At 43.3% G+C, this 15,938-nt stretch overlaps 2 protein-coding genes across 7 annotated transcripts in view; one reads left to right on the top strand and one right to left on the bottom strand.

Annotated features, from left to right (window-relative positions):
• The window catches only part of LOC311129030 (serine/threonine-protein phosphatase 6 regulatory subunit 2-like), a 32,447-nt gene extending 24,769 nt beyond the window's left edge, over positions 1 to 7,678 (top strand). The window contains exons 10-23 of one of the 2 annotated variants that reach the window (XM_084161285.1): positions 78 to 320; positions 2,674 to 2,738; positions 2,870 to 2,985; positions 3,129 to 3,214; positions 3,421 to 3,501; positions 3,595 to 3,692; positions 3,843 to 3,900; positions 3,996 to 4,123; positions 4,262 to 4,419; positions 4,570 to 4,714; positions 4,924 to 5,006; positions 5,168 to 5,330; positions 5,737 to 5,856; positions 6,236 to 7,678. In XM_084161285.1, the coding sequence (XP_084017411.1) occupies positions 78 to 320; positions 2,674 to 2,738; positions 2,870 to 2,985; positions 3,129 to 3,214; positions 3,421 to 3,501; positions 3,595 to 3,692; positions 3,843 to 3,900; positions 3,996 to 4,123; positions 4,262 to 4,419; positions 4,570 to 4,714; positions 4,924 to 5,006; positions 5,168 to 5,330; positions 5,737 to 5,856; positions 6,236 to 6,293 (1,602 nt within the window). In that variant the 3' untranslated portion in view covers positions 6,294 to 7,678. Of the gene's footprint in view, positions 1 to 77; positions 321 to 2,673; positions 2,739 to 2,869; positions 2,986 to 3,128; positions 3,215 to 3,420; positions 3,502 to 3,594; positions 3,693 to 3,842; positions 3,901 to 3,995; positions 4,124 to 4,261; positions 4,447 to 4,569; positions 4,715 to 4,923; positions 5,007 to 5,167; positions 5,331 to 5,736; positions 5,857 to 6,235 lie in introns of both variants that reach the window. The other variant, XM_084161284.1, reaches the window with a different exon arrangement.
• Positions 7,679 to 8,647: 969 nt separating this feature from the next.
• The window catches only part of LOC311129029 (myotubularin-related protein 5-like), a 70,391-nt gene continuing 63,100 nt past the window's right edge, over positions 8,648 to 15,938 (bottom strand). For all 5 annotated transcript variants that reach the window (XM_084161279.1, XM_084161280.1, XM_084161281.1 and 2 more), the window contains 8 exons: positions 13,697 to 13,823; positions 13,340 to 13,470; positions 12,853 to 13,095; positions 12,620 to 12,727; positions 12,166 to 12,371; positions 11,954 to 12,041; positions 11,724 to 11,855; positions 8,648 to 11,539 (listed from right to left, as the gene is read on the bottom strand). In XM_084161279.1, the coding sequence (XP_084017405.1) occupies positions 11,441 to 11,539; positions 11,724 to 11,855; positions 11,954 to 12,041; positions 12,166 to 12,371; positions 12,620 to 12,727; positions 12,853 to 13,095; positions 13,340 to 13,470; positions 13,697 to 13,823 (1,134 nt within the window). In that variant the 3' untranslated portion in view covers positions 8,648 to 11,440. The remainder of the gene's footprint in view (positions 11,540 to 11,723; positions 11,856 to 11,953; positions 12,042 to 12,165; positions 12,372 to 12,619; positions 12,728 to 12,852; positions 13,096 to 13,339; positions 13,471 to 13,696; positions 13,824 to 15,938) is intronic.

Here is a 15,938-nt window from a genome sequence, read left to right as displayed (position 1 = left end):
CACTCACTCACTTTCTTGCTCTCGTTCACTCACCCACCATCGGTCACAACGGTTCTCTCGCTCTTTGCTCTCCACAGGACCTGTTCTTCAAGTACTCATGGAATAACTTCTTGCACTTCCAAGTGGAGCTGTGTGTGGCGTCCATCCTGAACCACTCTGGCCCAGAGGAGCGGCCTGTCCCTGGCCTCCAGAACCACAAGGAGGAGAAGCCCCCAGCAGGCCCAGAGAACCAGGGGGAGGCAGGAGGGGAGGCTGGGGAGCCAGCCAAAGCCAGCGACCCGGTGGAGGAGACCACCCTTCACAACACCCTGGTGGCACATGTAGGTGGCTTGGTAGCTCTGCGTCTGTCTATGTGCAGTAATACCCTTGTCTAAAACATCACATTTTATTTGCTTGCTATGAGCCCTTCCCAAGGATGCAGAGTTTACAACAAAAAAAATAGGAACAAAATAAAATCAATAAATGTGCACAGGTATGCGGTAGATACAGTATGTACATGAAGGCAGGGTAAAGTGACTAGGCATCAGGATAGATTATACTAATAAGAGTAAAATAAAGAACAGCGTAGCAGCAGCATATGATGAGTATAAAAGTGTTTGTGTGGGAGTGTCAATGAAGTGTGTACAGTGGCTTGCGAAGGTATTCACCCCCCTTGGCATTTTTCCTATTTTGTTGCCTTACAACCTGGAATTAAAATAGATTTTTGGGGGGTTTGTATCATTTGATTTACACAACATGCCTACCACTTTGAAGATGCAAAATATTTTTTCTTGTGAAACAAACAAGAAATAAGACAAAAAACAGAACACTTGAGTATGCATAACTATTCACACCCCCCAAGTCAATACTTTGTAGAGCCACCTTTTGCAGCAATTACAGCTGCAAGTCTCTTGTGGTATTTTTTTTTTGTGTGTGTCATTTAGCAGATGCTCTTATCCAGAGCGACTTACAGTTAGTGAGTGCATACATCATTTTTTTATTTTTCATACTGGCCCCCCGTGGGTATGTCTCTATAAGCTTGGCACATCTAGCCACTGGGATTTTTGCCCATTCTTCAAGGCAAAACTGCTCCAGCTCCTTCAAGTTGGATGGGTTCTGCTGGTGTACAGCAATCTTTAAGTCATACCACAGCTTCTCAATTGGATTGAGGTCTGGGCTTTGACTAGGCCATTCCAAGACATTTAAATGTTTTCCCTTAAACCACACAAGTATTGCTTTAGCAGTAAGCTTAGGGTCATTGTCCTGCTGGAAGGTGAACCTCCATCCCAGTCTCAAATCTCTGGAAGACTGAAACAGGTTTCCCTCAAGAATTTCCCTGTATTTAGCGCCATCTATCATTCCTTCAATTCTGACCAGTTTCCCAGTCCCTGCCGATGAAAAACATCCCCACAGCATGATGCTGCCACCACCATGCTTCACTGTGGGGATGGTGTTCCCGGGGTGATGAGAGGTGTTGGGTTTGCGCCAGACATAGCATTTTCCTTGATGGCCAAAAAGCTAAATTTTAGTCTCTCACATGGTTTTTGGCAAACACCAAACGTGTTTGCTTATTTTTTTCTTTAAGCAATGGCTTTTTTCTGGCCACTCTTCCGTAAAGCCCAGCTCTGTGGAGTGTATGGCTTAAAGTGGTCCTATGGACAGATACTCCAATCTCCGCTGTGGAGCTTTGCAGCTCCTTCAGGGTTATCTTTGGTCTCTTTGTTGCCTCTCTGATTAATGCCCTCCTTGCCTGGTCCATGAGTTTTAGTGGGCGGCCCTCTCTTGGCAGGTTTGTTGTGGTGCCATATTCTTTCCATTTTTAAAATAATGGATTTAATGGTGCTCCGTGGGATGTTCAAAGTTTCTGATATTTTTTTATAACCCAACCCTGATCTGTACTTCTCCACAACTTTGTCCCTGACCTGTTTGGAGAGCTCCTTGGTCTTCATGGTGCCGCTTGCTTGGTGGTGCCCCTTGCTTAGTGGTGTTGCAGACTCTGGGGCCTTTCAGAACAGGTGAGATCATGTGACACTTAGATTGCACACTTGTGGACTTTATTTAACTATGTGACTTCTGAAGGTAGTTGGTTGCACCAGATCTTATTTAGGGGCTTCATAGCAAAGAGGGTGAATACATATGCACGCACCACTTTTCCGTTATTTATTTTTTAGAATTTTTTGAAACAAGTAATTTTTTTCATTTCACTTCACCAATTTGGACTATGTACATTACATGAAATCCAAATAAAAATCAATTTAAATTACAGATTGTGGTGCAACAAAATAGGAAAAACGCCAAGGGGGATTAATACTTTTGCAAGGCACAGTATATATAGTCTAGTGCAGGGGTATTCAGCTCTTACCCTACGAAGTCTGGAGCCTGCTGGTCTTCTGTTCTACCTGATTAATTGCACCTACCTAGTGTCCCAGGTCTAAATCAGTCCCTGATTAGAGGGGAACAATGAAAAAAACGCAGTGGAACTGGCTTCCAGGTCCACCGTTGCGTTTGAGGGGTCTAGTGAGTGTGCGTAGAGTCAGTGCAGATAGTTTGGGTACCATTAATTGACTATTTAGCAGTCTTATGGCTTGGGGGTAGAAGCCGTCTCGGAGCCTGTTGGTCCGACAGCGTTATACATTATAAAGTTGTGTTTTGATGTTGTCTCTGAATCTGTATTATTTTGTTCTTCCTCCTCAGCTCTTCCAGCAGTGTCGGTTGGTACAGAGGATCCTGGACGCCTGGGAGGAGAACGATCAAATACAGTAAGACAAAATGTCAGACACGCAAATCTGTGGAACTGCCTTTGGTATTGTTTCACTACAATGCTGGAATCTAACACATGATAGTACTGTCTGTTAGATGTCATTAACCTGTGTGTGGTTTTGTCTCTCAGGGCGGAGGGCGGCGCTAGGAGAGGTAACATGGGTCACCTGACCAGGATGGCCAACATGGTGGTACAGAACCTAGAGAAAGGACCAGTCCAGTCCCAGATCAGTGACCTCATCAAAGGTATGTGTTTTTTGATGAGCTGCCAGATTGCATACCTTCCTATTCTTTTATAAATACAGAAGTAGGAAAGAATGTTCAACTGCTATTGCCAGTTACTGTGCCTGGGTGAGTACTCAGAACTGGTCTGGTCTGTGATATTGCAGAGTTGCCAGAGGACTGCAGAGGACGCTGGGAGAGCTTTGTGGATGAGACCCTGAGAGAGACCAACAGGAGAAACACAGTTGAACTGGTGAGAACTGGTATCAACCAATGGTTGGGATGATGGGTTGCTTTTTACACGTCCCGCCGCCTCATTATTGGTGTTGATTGGCAGTGTCCAGGTCCAGTAACTGTGTTTCTCTCCAACACACAAATAGACACATTTTTCTTGCTCAAGCATTCCCTGCTACACATTCTGTCTGTCATTTCCTCACGCTCTAATTCTGTCTGTCCCAGGTGAGCACCCATAACCTACACTCCTCCAGTGAGGACGATGATATGGAGAGTCCCTTCCCCAACGATCTGTCACTCCAACAGGTAGGAAGCCAAAGCACCATGGCAACACATTTGTCTGCCCATGAGGAAAGAGAATGATTTATGAAAGGACTCATTTCATGTTTTCCCCCCCAGGCTTTCTCAGACTATCAGATCCAGCAGATGACTGCCAACTTTGTGGATCAGTTTGGGTTCAACGATGAGGAGTTCAGTGAGCATGATGAAAACATCAAGTGAGTTTAGTCGTCCGTTCCACTATTCCTTCTCCAATAACTAAAAGTCAGCTTTGAAACAGACTGTACAGCAGTTTGCTATGACAGACCTCTGGGGGCTAACAGCTGCTGTTTGCATTAAATGCTACTTTGTTTCCTTCCTTTCCTAAGTGCCACATTTGACCGGATTGCAGAAATAAACTTCAATCTAGATGCTGATGATAATAGTGTAAGTTGTTGTATTGTGTTCCGTAATGTCTACCAGCTTCATTGTGCGTGTAGTGAAAGTTTTACATGTTTCCCTCTCCCTGTGTGTGAATACAGGCCAACGCTACTGCCTTTGAGGCCTGCTGTAAAGAGAGGATACGTCAGTTTGACGATGCTGAAGAGGAGGAGGACATTTGGGAGGAGAAGGAGATTAACTATGCAACACAAGTGAAATCCAGAACAAGGTTGGTAAAAATTCAAGATCCAAAAACAAAGTAGGGGATGTTATGCCAATGTGCAGCTCTCTCCTCGATCTCACTCCTTTTTTTCCCCAACTCTCGCTCTTCAAACCTCTCTTCTCTTTCTCTCCATGTGTGTGTCAGGTTTGGGGTGTCCCACACCTCAGAGAGCAGCTCCAGGAGTAGTCTGGAGAACGGGGGTCGGGAGCGGGACCGCGGGTCGGGCTCAGACGAGGACGACGACTCCAGACAGAGCACCCCAGACACAGGCAGCCTGCAGGAGAGCAAGGACAACACACCCAGTACGCCTGGCAATCAATCAGCTACTTGTAAACTATGCTTATTACCCATAGTTACTCAATCAATTAGACAGAAATCATGAATGGTCTCCACTTTGCGAAAACCATTATTGTAGACTTTTTTTTCTCCTCTCACCATGTTATCATGTGAAGGTCAAAGCTGGACAGCGAGTTTCGGGGACGCTGGGGGTAACTCATCCTCTCCGGGTCCTGCAGGCTGGGATTCCCCAGGGGGGAGTGGAGGAGACAAACAGGTGGCAGGTTGGGCCAACTTCACAGAGTTCCAACCTTTCAGCAGGTGGGGACCAAACACTCTCCATACAATTCTATATAAATTTGATTTGATGTTAGTGTCTGGGATATCGTAACTTGTCAATTTATCAAACATTTTTAGGAAGCCCTTTTTAAATCACCAACATAAGACGTTGTTGTTTATGTCATTGTGTGACATGCCTAGTGGTGTGTTGTCAGTGCTCTGTACCTGAAGCTAACCTCCTCTCCCTGCAGCCCAGAGGCTGGCCCCAGATGCAGCTCTCCCGTAGGCAACAGTGACGCAGACAAACAAGTCAAACAGGGTCCGGACAAGAGTGGTGAGTGTGGGATGATGGGAGGTTTCAGCCAACTGACATTTGGCTTAGCTCCCCCTTGTGGAGACAGTCACTATTGCATTGAGACCAGTAAAACCTTGTTTTTCAAGGCTTTCATTACCTAACGCACAAGCCAAAGCAATAAAGTGATTGTGTGTGTCCAGGTGCGAGCCCCTCTCCCGGTGGTGAGTGGCCGGTGGGTGAGGGTAGGAAGGCTCCCCTCGTAGCCTCAGATAGCAGCTCCTCCGGGGGCTCCGACAGCGAGGAGGACGACAAGACTGCCGCCGCCGCCAAGGCAACCACCAGCAAGAAAGCAGAGGTCAAAAGGTTGGGAAACTAGAACCTGTTGGTTTAACATGAGTTAGACGCCTCATCCTCACGTTCAGTCAATGCTAAATCACTCTGAAGAAGTCCACTCAAGCCTTAGTACCCATGTAAATAAACATCTATATTTGAAACATAACTACCACATTGAAGTAATTATATACTGGACTTGAACTTAAATGACTGGATTCAGAGTTTGGAAATCCAGGGAGCTTCCCATGAACTATGAATGTGCTTTACTAAAGAAAAATCACTAGTATTTTAAATAAGAGTTGGAGTGGTGAAGCTAAATATGTGAAAAATACAGTTTATATAAATTAAACAGGTCAATTCAATTCTTCACATGTTTATTTTATACGCACACTTTTGTTGAAGACTGACTAACATGCAAAAAATCTCTGTGCTACAGTGAGGAGAATCCCATCCCTCTGGAAAAACTGTCCCTCACAGACGCCCCCAAGTCCCACCCAAAGGCACAGCTTGCAGCAGACACACCGCCAACCTCGGCCCCCACCCCTCAGACAGACAAGTAGGTGCAAGCTTGTGTGTGTACAAGTAATGCAAATAATGCATGCTTGCACGTATACAACACACATACACATGTAGAGATCCCAGGCAGATCAGGGCAAAAAAATATTCTAGCAACCCAGTTTCCTTTTCTAAACAGCCAGAGCCAAGACATGCATCTGGACGTTGAACAATAGCAGTGCTCTTTGCCAGTGTTGTGAGCCTGTAGAAATATTTACTGTGAACTCTTATTCTGCCAGAGAACGAGAGGTGGTCTGCAATGTAGGATTATAATAATGTTATCACCCTCCTCTCACTTTGTCTCCGTCTTCTATCTTCTGCCTCACTTTCTTAAATCGCGTCTCTCTACCCCCTCTTCTTCTCCTTCTACCACCCTCCAGAGAGAATCCACCCCAGGCCCAGTACCCAGAGATGCCAGCAGTCAACGGGCCTGTCTGAGGGGCAGACAGACAGAGCCCTAAACCCCAGACTGGTGTGACAGACTGTGCCATTTCCAGGGAGACCACCCTCCTCCCCAAATAACCTCACTGCAACCTACAGTGTTTTAATGAATCACGCTGCCATGTTATTGGAACTGGACACTGCCAATCAACACCAATAATGAGGAGGCGGGACGTGTAAAAGCAACCAATCATCCCAACCAACAGGCAGAACAGTGTAGAGGAAATTGTCTTCAAAGCCTTTTCTGATGTTGCACATAAGTACGTGTGGTTTTAATGTAGCAGTGATCTCTTTTAAACAACCGAAATCTGAGAGGAGTATAAAGTTTTTTTCTGAAGGATTTGTTCTCTTACTCTTTTCACAAACAGTTGGACCTAAGTGGTAGGGAGTGGATAGCACAGGTTAACTAAACGAAATGATGCCTCAACAATAAATACCTTTCTGAAATATTTTTTTCCCTTGAGAGCTTAAAAGAAGGCACTTATGCAGTCATTTTTACTGTACATTCTAGCACAACGTTAAGTGTACTACCCTCATCTCTTTATTCTTGTACCTCACCAGTTCTCTGAATGTTTTTTAAAGTGTCCATCAAGGAAAAGGGGTGGGTCGAGGAACACAGTTCTATAGTATTAGTCTTCTGCTCATGTGCAATAATGACAATTAGCCATTTTATTTAAAAAATGACATTTAAACCTTTTTTTTTAAATCTACTTTTAGTGTTGTCAAGAGGAAGACTCATTCGGTATAGTTATATGGGCCAACTAATTTAGATATAAACTGAACTCAAGGTTTTGATTTGTCTTATGTTATTGCATGTATAACTGGTTCTCTGTTGACCTAGCTAGTGAGCTGAGACCTGATTGTATTTGACTTTAAGTTATTGTTATCCCCCTTAAAATCAACCAAACATGATCTACCTATATTCAAATATTTACATTTAAAGTCATTTTACAAGCAATCTTGAGATTACCACGTGTCAATGTTCCGTTTTTCCTCAACACTTATAGGGAAGGAGTTGCCTTTGCAACAGATAGGGTTGAAGCTGTCCTCTTGCGAAACACGATTGAAGAGGGTCTACGTTGGGTTCTGCTAAATACATGATCTCTCTAGTGCAGTGGTACTAGGAACCCTGGGGGTACTTGGCCTATCAACAGGGGGTCCTTGAGAAGCCTCATGACACCATAGGCCTACTGGTAAAATTCACGAGGGGGTACTCCGGGCAGAGCAAAATTCAGTAGGTGGTACAGCAACTGGAAAAGGTTAGGAACAGTTGCACTAGTGTACTTAATCATTTGACACCTAGCTAGTTCTATGACTGTTGTTTTTTATGTTTTTAAATTAGACAATTAAAGTGTGTGGTTGTCCACATGAATAGCAAAGTACTTAAAAATGCATCCTTCCATTCTTGGAGATTTCACTGATCCGACAGAATTGGATGGATGACAACCATAGAGCTTTCACCCATCCAATTATGTATGATCACCTTCAGGCATAGAGGAAGGGCAGGATGCATTGGTGTTTCCCCCAGCACCCTCCTTTTAGGACTGTTACCAGAATGGAGGTGAGTGTCTTGATGCCAACTTAACTTGTTTCAGTCTAAATATATAAAGAGTGAGTGTAAAGCAGATGATTAGTGTTTTAACAGGTTAATTAATGCCATAGCTTTTGTGTTTTAACAGGTTAATGCCATAGCTTTGGCTTGTGATTCATCTTCCTCAACTCACTTGTGAAAGCATCAGCTTTCCTCACACACTGTCATCTCCATCACTTTACATTTTGTGAATAGTATGTCACCGACAGTTCTTGCCTTGGTTAAGTTTAGGGTTGAACAGTGAAAAGAGTAGATTCTAACTTGTCTTTCATCTGACAACATTTTCTTAAAGTGCATGTACTAACTTGGCCAGTCTGATTTCTGTTTCTCCTGCCAAGTCTAACGACAGTGGCCTCAGGAAGGCTATATAAAAAGTTCAGACTGGTGATCCCTGCCCATAGCACTGACCACTAACTACTCCAACAGGGTGAGGCCCCTCTAGACAACCATCCAGCAATCAACCATCACATGCATAGATATATAATTAATAGATCTATCATCCCATTAGAAACATTGTCAGTCACATATCTATTTAACCATCACATTCACACTCATAACCCTGTATTCTTCAGACTGGTGCTGTGTCTTTATTATAACCAGTGAATGAGGTCGGTCCTACCTGGCTGGTGCGGTGTCTTTGAACTCACGTAGCACTGAAATTGAGAGCTTCATAAATCGTAACTGATTAGAGACATTATCACCCAATAAAAGTAATCTGTTAATCTTGGACGAGAAAAGGGACAAACCTACACCAAACCAGTGACGTTTAAACCCACAGTGTTTTTGTTTTAATTCTAAAAAATATATTACATGATTGACAGACCCGGCTCAGAAGAAAATGTCTAATTAGAGAAAAAAAGAAAAACATAAAAATAAATAATAAAAAGGTTACATTGTACTGATCTGATTAATGTTGTGGATATAATCTACCCAAATCAGGAGAGATGAGTAGACTGCAGTAAATCGAGTGAGCTGGGCTTTTTAAGTGTGTGTCAGTGAGTGACATTTTAAAACACCCCACCTGTGTAGGTAAGCAACTTAATGAGATTCCTTAACTCCATTCTAGAACACCCACCTTAACTAGGGAGGCTAGTTCTTGCTCATACAAACACACCATTTCCACTCTGCTTAGGGGTTGATATTGGGGAAGGACAACAATGTTAAAAAACAAAACAAAAAAAGACATTGAGGGTTTACTTATACAACACATTTTCCAAAAAGTAGTAGCATTAGTCACGTTAATACAGAAATAAACAAATGGCACATTGGATTCCTAATTTTAAAAATAAAAGTGGTGCTTGAACTTTTCTTACCGAGGAGACAAAGTTAAATAAATTACTACCATAAACGTTACATACAAATCTGAGTAGTATATACAAAAGGAGTTAAGACACAAACAATCTACAATTCAAATTTTATGTTCAACAAGACAGCAGTATAATCATATTTTACACGGCAATGTTTGTGTGTTAAACGAGAACGAGTGTGTCTGTTTTTGTGACTTGGGGGCTCAAAATGAGGGCTAACCGATACTGCTCTGTAGCATAAAAAAACAAAAGTGATTTAATCACAAATTCCAGCTAAACATTATTTCTCTACAATGCTCTAACAGACATTGACTCCTCTATGTACAGGCTTAAGAATAGAATGTAACAGGCTCTAGCTAAAAACACTGGTTTAGACAGAAGAGCAGCCGCGAGAGAGTTGGGACTCGCTGAAGTATTACTGTTCACACAAATGCAGTTGTTCAGAAGCCAAACTGCCTCACAGACCACCAAACAAAGGCTGAGTAGGTAAACATAGCACAGAGAGTGATATCTTATGTTCGGACACATGCTTTTGAGACTTTCAATGCAATTAATTGGCTGCGTAATAATTATTGTTGTTGGGGATTTGGTTAAAATGTGTGAATTTGAATTATTCTAAGTGCCTTGAACACCACCTTGTCTGGTTAAGAACTGTATTACCTGAAAACAAAAATCGGTTGTTTTTACTTGTTTAGAGCACATTCCAATCCAACAGTCTAATACTTGTCACATGTTAAAATCCACTGGCACTTGTATAACTGAAATACCATTTGTCCTATATTAAACCTGACCATATAAACAGAGGGGGAGGGGGGTCGTATCCAGGAAGTCTGCCATGTTAGTTGTCATGGCAGTCAGATCCAGTCTCAGCACTGTGCCATGTAAACAGACTAGTCATCCATACCATAATCCCCTCTGCTCTGCCCACAAGCCCCATCCATCTGCATCTCACCTTATCATTTTGTGCATAAATTAATCTTCACAAAAATATATCCCTCCTGTTCCTTCAGCATCCCTTAACATTTTCAACGGTAATAGTGGTTTTTATTTGTTTTTTTTAATAAGAAATATAAAGGAAGAACTTTAGCTTGGGAAGTACAGCCCATAGCTTCTTGTGTAAACACTAATATTGTTCTGCAAACAGAGACAGACTCCCTGTCCGGCGGATGTAGAATCTAATCTCCGACTGCCATTCTCCTGGCTTGATCACGAGGGCTAATAACAGCTTTCACAGTATATCACCATCAACTGCTCTGGGGGTGATAACTAGGAGGACTGATATCTCTGACACAATTTTGAGTGACCCAATTTTTTTTGCAGATAAGCTGTAAAAAATTTTTTAAAAAGGTTTAAATCCTTCATAAACCGTTGAGGGCTCCCTTGGCGGTGTGTCTGGGGAATAAGAAACATCTTAGAGGAGAGGGGATCTATGAGTGTCCAACTCCTTACTGGGGTGAGACTCAGCTACATCAGGCAGTGAGAGGGGGGAAACAGGGGAGGCTTCAACGTCAGCTAGCAGGTGACCATGACGACTGTCCAGCGTCAGTTGGGGCCGGTTTCGTTTGTCGTCACGTTCTGGATCCTTTTCAAAGTGGCCGATTCTGTGTTCTGTTGTTAAAGGAAACACTCCAATTCACTTCCTGTATTCATGGTCTACAGGCAGGAACCTCTGCATGGCTGGGCTGGAGACATGGGCTGGATAATGTAGTTCATCATTACTTCCTCCCTGGAGTGTTGAGGTGTGTGGAGGAATGGGAGTTGTAGTCTCTAGGAGATGGGAGGGTCTGGATACATCTGCATGCTGGTGCATGCTGGAGGCCCCAGTTAGATTAGTCTGGTGAGAAACTGTCCATCTTCACACAACAAACTATATCATGCTTTTTTTCTTTTAGCTCCATTTTGCATAGACATCCAGCGCAAATAGTGGTAGATCTACCAAGGTGAGAGGCTGCAGCCAGCAACACGGTGAGACAAAAGCGAGTGGTCATTCAGGGACTTCTCTTCCTTTCGTTTTCATTTCCTTTCATTTTTATAACAAAAACACTGAAACATGACATCAGTTCAACACTACTACAGACACTGAACGGCACTCAACTGTGGAAAGGACTCTACCCTCATATGTCTCAATCCCGCCTCCTTGAGAGGACCTCCTGTGATTGGCCAGCAGAGATGTCCATCGGGTGCCTCAGCACTGCTCATTGGTTCCTGGTTGGATAGTTCCTGTTATGGTGGAGCCGTGCAGCTCTCTAGGCATCAGAGAGGCAACTCTGAATACTGTCCATCCACAGCTGTGTGTTGGGGCTGTCCTGCGCACAGAAGTTATATACTCTTTTGGTCGTCTTGAGCTGCCATAGAAAGAGAATGAGAGATGGTTAAGCCTGTTTGATCTTTCTTATGTTACCGCATAGATTTCCCTTTTACATTTACATTTGAGTCATTTAGGAAATGCATTCACTGATCATAACATGACAGAACATGTCACAATACACACTCATAAAAACCATCACTCTGAGGGCTCTGGTAACTCACATCAAAGAAGGCTTTCTCCTCTATGTGTTTGGGCGCTCCCATGGTGGGCGTGGCTGGAATGACAGACTCCACCTCCGCCAGCTCAATCACCCCCTTACAGTCCTTGTCCTTCCTGGTCTCATAGTATCTCAGCTAGACAGAGAGAGAGAGATTATCACCATCATCACCACCACCACCACCACCACAGTAACAATCACCATCAGTATCATGGTCCACCTCCCTCCTCTTACCTGATGTTTGGTCTTGTCCAGCACAAACCAGCGGGGTTTCCATGGCTTCAGCAACGCACCTTTCTTATACAGGATGCCCTCAAAACTCCTGGGGGTCAAAGGTAGAAGAAACACAGTCAGCCACTATCGTAACACACTGAGGGGTAATGTGTTGCTGGGGCAGAGATGAGGGTAGGAGGCCACATTCAGGTGTCTGGGGAGTGGGTACAGACCTGTTCTCACTCTCCGTGCTCTGGAACTGGCTGTAAAGGGTGCTGGTGCTGGGACGCCCGGCCACAGGGGTGGAGGTGGTGCTGGCCTCACAGTCCATGGAAAGGTTAATAGAGGAGCCCACTCCACTCTCCGGAAGGTACACCCCCTGTGACCGCCGCTGGTGACTCAGGTTGGACGACATCAGCAAGGAGCTGTTGAACGACGGCTGAAAGAGCGAGAAAAAACAGAGGAGGATATTGTGTGTTAGGCAGGACTAATCTATTCAATAAAACACAAAGTAGCGTTTCTATCATCTTACCACTAGAGGTCAGTAGAACACATTACTATAAATCTACAAAAAGTTATTTTCAAATAATCTTCAAAAAGTGTCTTAAGTTTGTGTCTGTCAGCAGGATGGTATCCTAATAGCCAGTGAAACCCTAGGTTAGCTGCTGGTTGTCCAGCGTTTCTCACCCTGTTCTCCAGCTTGGCCTCGCCCCGTTGGTTGGCCTTGATCTTGTCCCAAGTGTCCTTCCATTTCTCTGGTGGCAGCCCCAACTCAGCCTCCAGACTCTGCAGGTCCTAGGACAGAATACACAGAGCAAGTCAGATTCATGTATAAGCATTTATACAAAAAGTTAGGGTTATACAGGGACTACTGCAGTATGGTGATGGTATGTAATGTGTGTAAGTATATCTCCACTAACCTGCAGCAGTTTGGTGATGGCGTCGGGTACCACTCTGCTGCGGCTGTCGTAGCAGGGCCAGACGATGTGTCTCTGGGACTTGGGGGTGGTGGTGTCTGGTTTGTCAGGCACCTCCTCAGCCAGTCTCTCCTGCCGGCCCCTCTGCACCAGCTCCCAGTCGTACGACGGGCCCTCAGACAGCGTCTCCTCTGTGTAGAAGTCCCACACCTTCAGGTTGGAGATGAAGCTGTACGGCCGCAACACCTGGGGGGAGAAAATTGTAAAAACACAGAGGGATTTAGCTAGTAAATGACCACATGGATTTTTTTGTTACCACTAATCGTGCATCATTTATGTGATTAAAAGTAATAATTCTAACTACAATATCAGCTAGTATATCTTAAGTCAAGTCTAAGATCGTAAAACTAAACCTCCCCTTGAATTTTCTGTAAACTTCCCCACCAGGGGGCAGTCTATCGTAACCCAGTAGTGTTCCAGGCTCACTCACCTCCTCATCCTCTGGTGAGAACATGTAGTTGAAGAAGATAGGTGTTTTCTTGTTGAGCCGGTCGATGTAATCCCACACTGACTTACACACCTGTGGGTTCTTCCTCTCCCCCTTCTCCTCGTACAGAACCCCTTAACACAGACGGAAGGTTTATCAACTCACTGAACCCACTCCAATCACTCAACTGGCATACAAGTTACACTTAAATACCTCAAAGTGTACTGAAATAACCTACTTATAAGAATTCAGATAGTATCTATGGGGTCTGGAGTTTCTCCTAACCATGTAACCTGAATCTGGAGATAGGTCATGTGATAAGGAAAAACTCCTGCCCTGTAGAATGGAGAAAAGGCTCACCGAGCTCGATGCGTTCGTAGTCCGAGTCGAGCAGGAAGGTTCTGAAGCGGTTGGACACGTAGTGGTAGGCCAGGAACTTCAGGTAGTACTGACTGAACTCAAACTCCATGGGGAACTGAAGGTGGATCTGAGGAGGGGGGACAGGATTTAAGGTAACACGTCAGTTGCACTTCCTGTGTTTACTGCTCAACTTCCTGATCGTCAAACATTCACTGGCCTTTTCTCAATTAGATTTGCTAAACTCCTGTGTCCTCTCTCGCCTCCTTTTGAAAAAGGTCAAAGGTAATCGAGGAGAGGCGGTGAGGAGAAGGAACGTGGACGAAAATGCGCTTGTATGAAATTAGACTCCTCTCCACTCCATTTACAGGGGTGGAATCCCAAAATAAATGTGTAAAGTGATTAAACAAATGTATCTAGTTGTGCAAGACATTTTATAGATAAAAACAATATGCTACTTATCGTTTTAAAACTTGTATATATGCTTTTCTCCTCTGAAAAAATACAATATGATTCAAAGGGGGTGTGGCATATTTCAAAACTATTTTGCGAAGAACTCAGGTAGGATACATAAGACTATCCTCGATGAAAGGTGGCTTTCAAGGAGGGGAGGACAATTCCATTTGCCTACCCTTCAAATTGACACGCTCCTGTACCACTCGACCACTTAGGACAGACTTTTGCCCAAATGAGAAAAGGCCACAGAGTCAGCAGACTGCACCCTCTCAAACAAATGTTTGGATGAAGGGTTAAAAGAGGGTTTGAAGAAATGTTAAAACTTTTAAATAATCTGTTCTAGCACATCCATATAACAGGATGGTCGGACGTAGCGTACTCATCCGATTACATTCTGGAAATATTTGATCCAGGTTAATAGTTATTGGCTGAGCTTTGTAACATAGTTTACATGAAGAAGACTATTTAAAGATGAGGAAAAACACTAAAGAAAGGATCCTAGTGAGATATGGGTCATTCTACCAATTAGGTGCCTTTTGAGTAGTGTAACTTAGTGAAATTAACCTTTTTATTTCACCTAATTTTAACATTGTTATAAAGAGCAATTCTCAAGAGGTTAAATACAAAAATGACTTTAGTAAGTCTTAAAACATCCATAAATCCCCTTGTGACAGGGGCAATGCAAGCTTCGCCAATTTTTTAAAATTGTTTAAACATTTCCTAGATCGTCTTTGTATGGGTAACAGGGTTGACGTGTTATGCTATACCCACTCAGTTTTCCACCACAAAACACCAGAAAATGGCCAAACAGAGTAGAATGAGCTCACCTGCTTTTACACTATTATTAGATGTTCAATGTTTCTTTTTAATAAACATTTTTAAACGAGAGTTCAGTTCACGTAACATGGTTGGCCTTAAAATGAAGGACAGAACTTTATTTTCCTCCTTAAAATGAATCACTAATCACGACATAAATATTAATCTTCAGAAATGACTTTATCAAAGTAACAAAATAACTAGTGCTTTACAATGATGTTGAAAACTTGGATAAATGTTGTGATTAAGTGGGTTAAAATATTCCTAGAAGTCAAAAGAGGATGCACAGATTTATTGAATTTTCCGTGTGCTCAATATTAAAGGGCTCTTCATTTAATACAATAGGTTTTTCAAATTAAATATTTGTGTAAAATATCAAAGGTACGCAAAAGGCACTCATTTCGTGGAACGACCCATATACACTGAGAAAACAAAACATTTGGAACACCTGCTCTTTCCATGACAGACTGACCAGGTGAAAGCTATGATCCCTTATTGGTGTCAACTGTTAAATCCACCTTCAATCAGTGTAGATGAAGGGGAAGAGACGGGTTAAAGAAGGATTTTTAAGCCTTGAGACATGGATTGTGTATGTGTGCCATTAAAAGGGTGAATGAGCAAGACAAAATATTTAAGGGCCTTTGAACGGGGTATGTAGTAGGTGCCAGACGCACCGGTTTGAGTGTGTCAAGAACTGCAACGCTGTTGGGTTTTTCATGCTCAACAGTTTCCCGTGTATATCAAGAATGGTCCACCACTCAAAGGACATCCAGCCAACTTGACAACTGTGGGAAGCATTGGAGTCAACATGGGCCAGCATCCCCGTGGAATGCTTTCGACACCTTGTAGAGTCCATGACCTGACAAATTGAGGCTGTTCTGAGGGCAAAAGGGTGTTTGTTTTGTAAGCAAAAATGTTTTGTACACTCAGTGTACGTCCCTGTGTGTGTAATAACACTACTGTCATACCTGTA

The sequence above is a fragment of the Coregonus lavaretus genome (assembly GCF_964263955.1).
Source record: "Coregonus lavaretus genome assembly, chromosome: 5".
Taxonomy (NCBI): Eukaryota; Metazoa; Chordata; class Actinopteri; order Salmoniformes; family Salmonidae; genus Coregonus; species Coregonus lavaretus.
The sequence above is the reverse complement of the archived record's forward strand: the minus strand, read 5'-3'. Positions and strand labels throughout refer to the sequence as shown.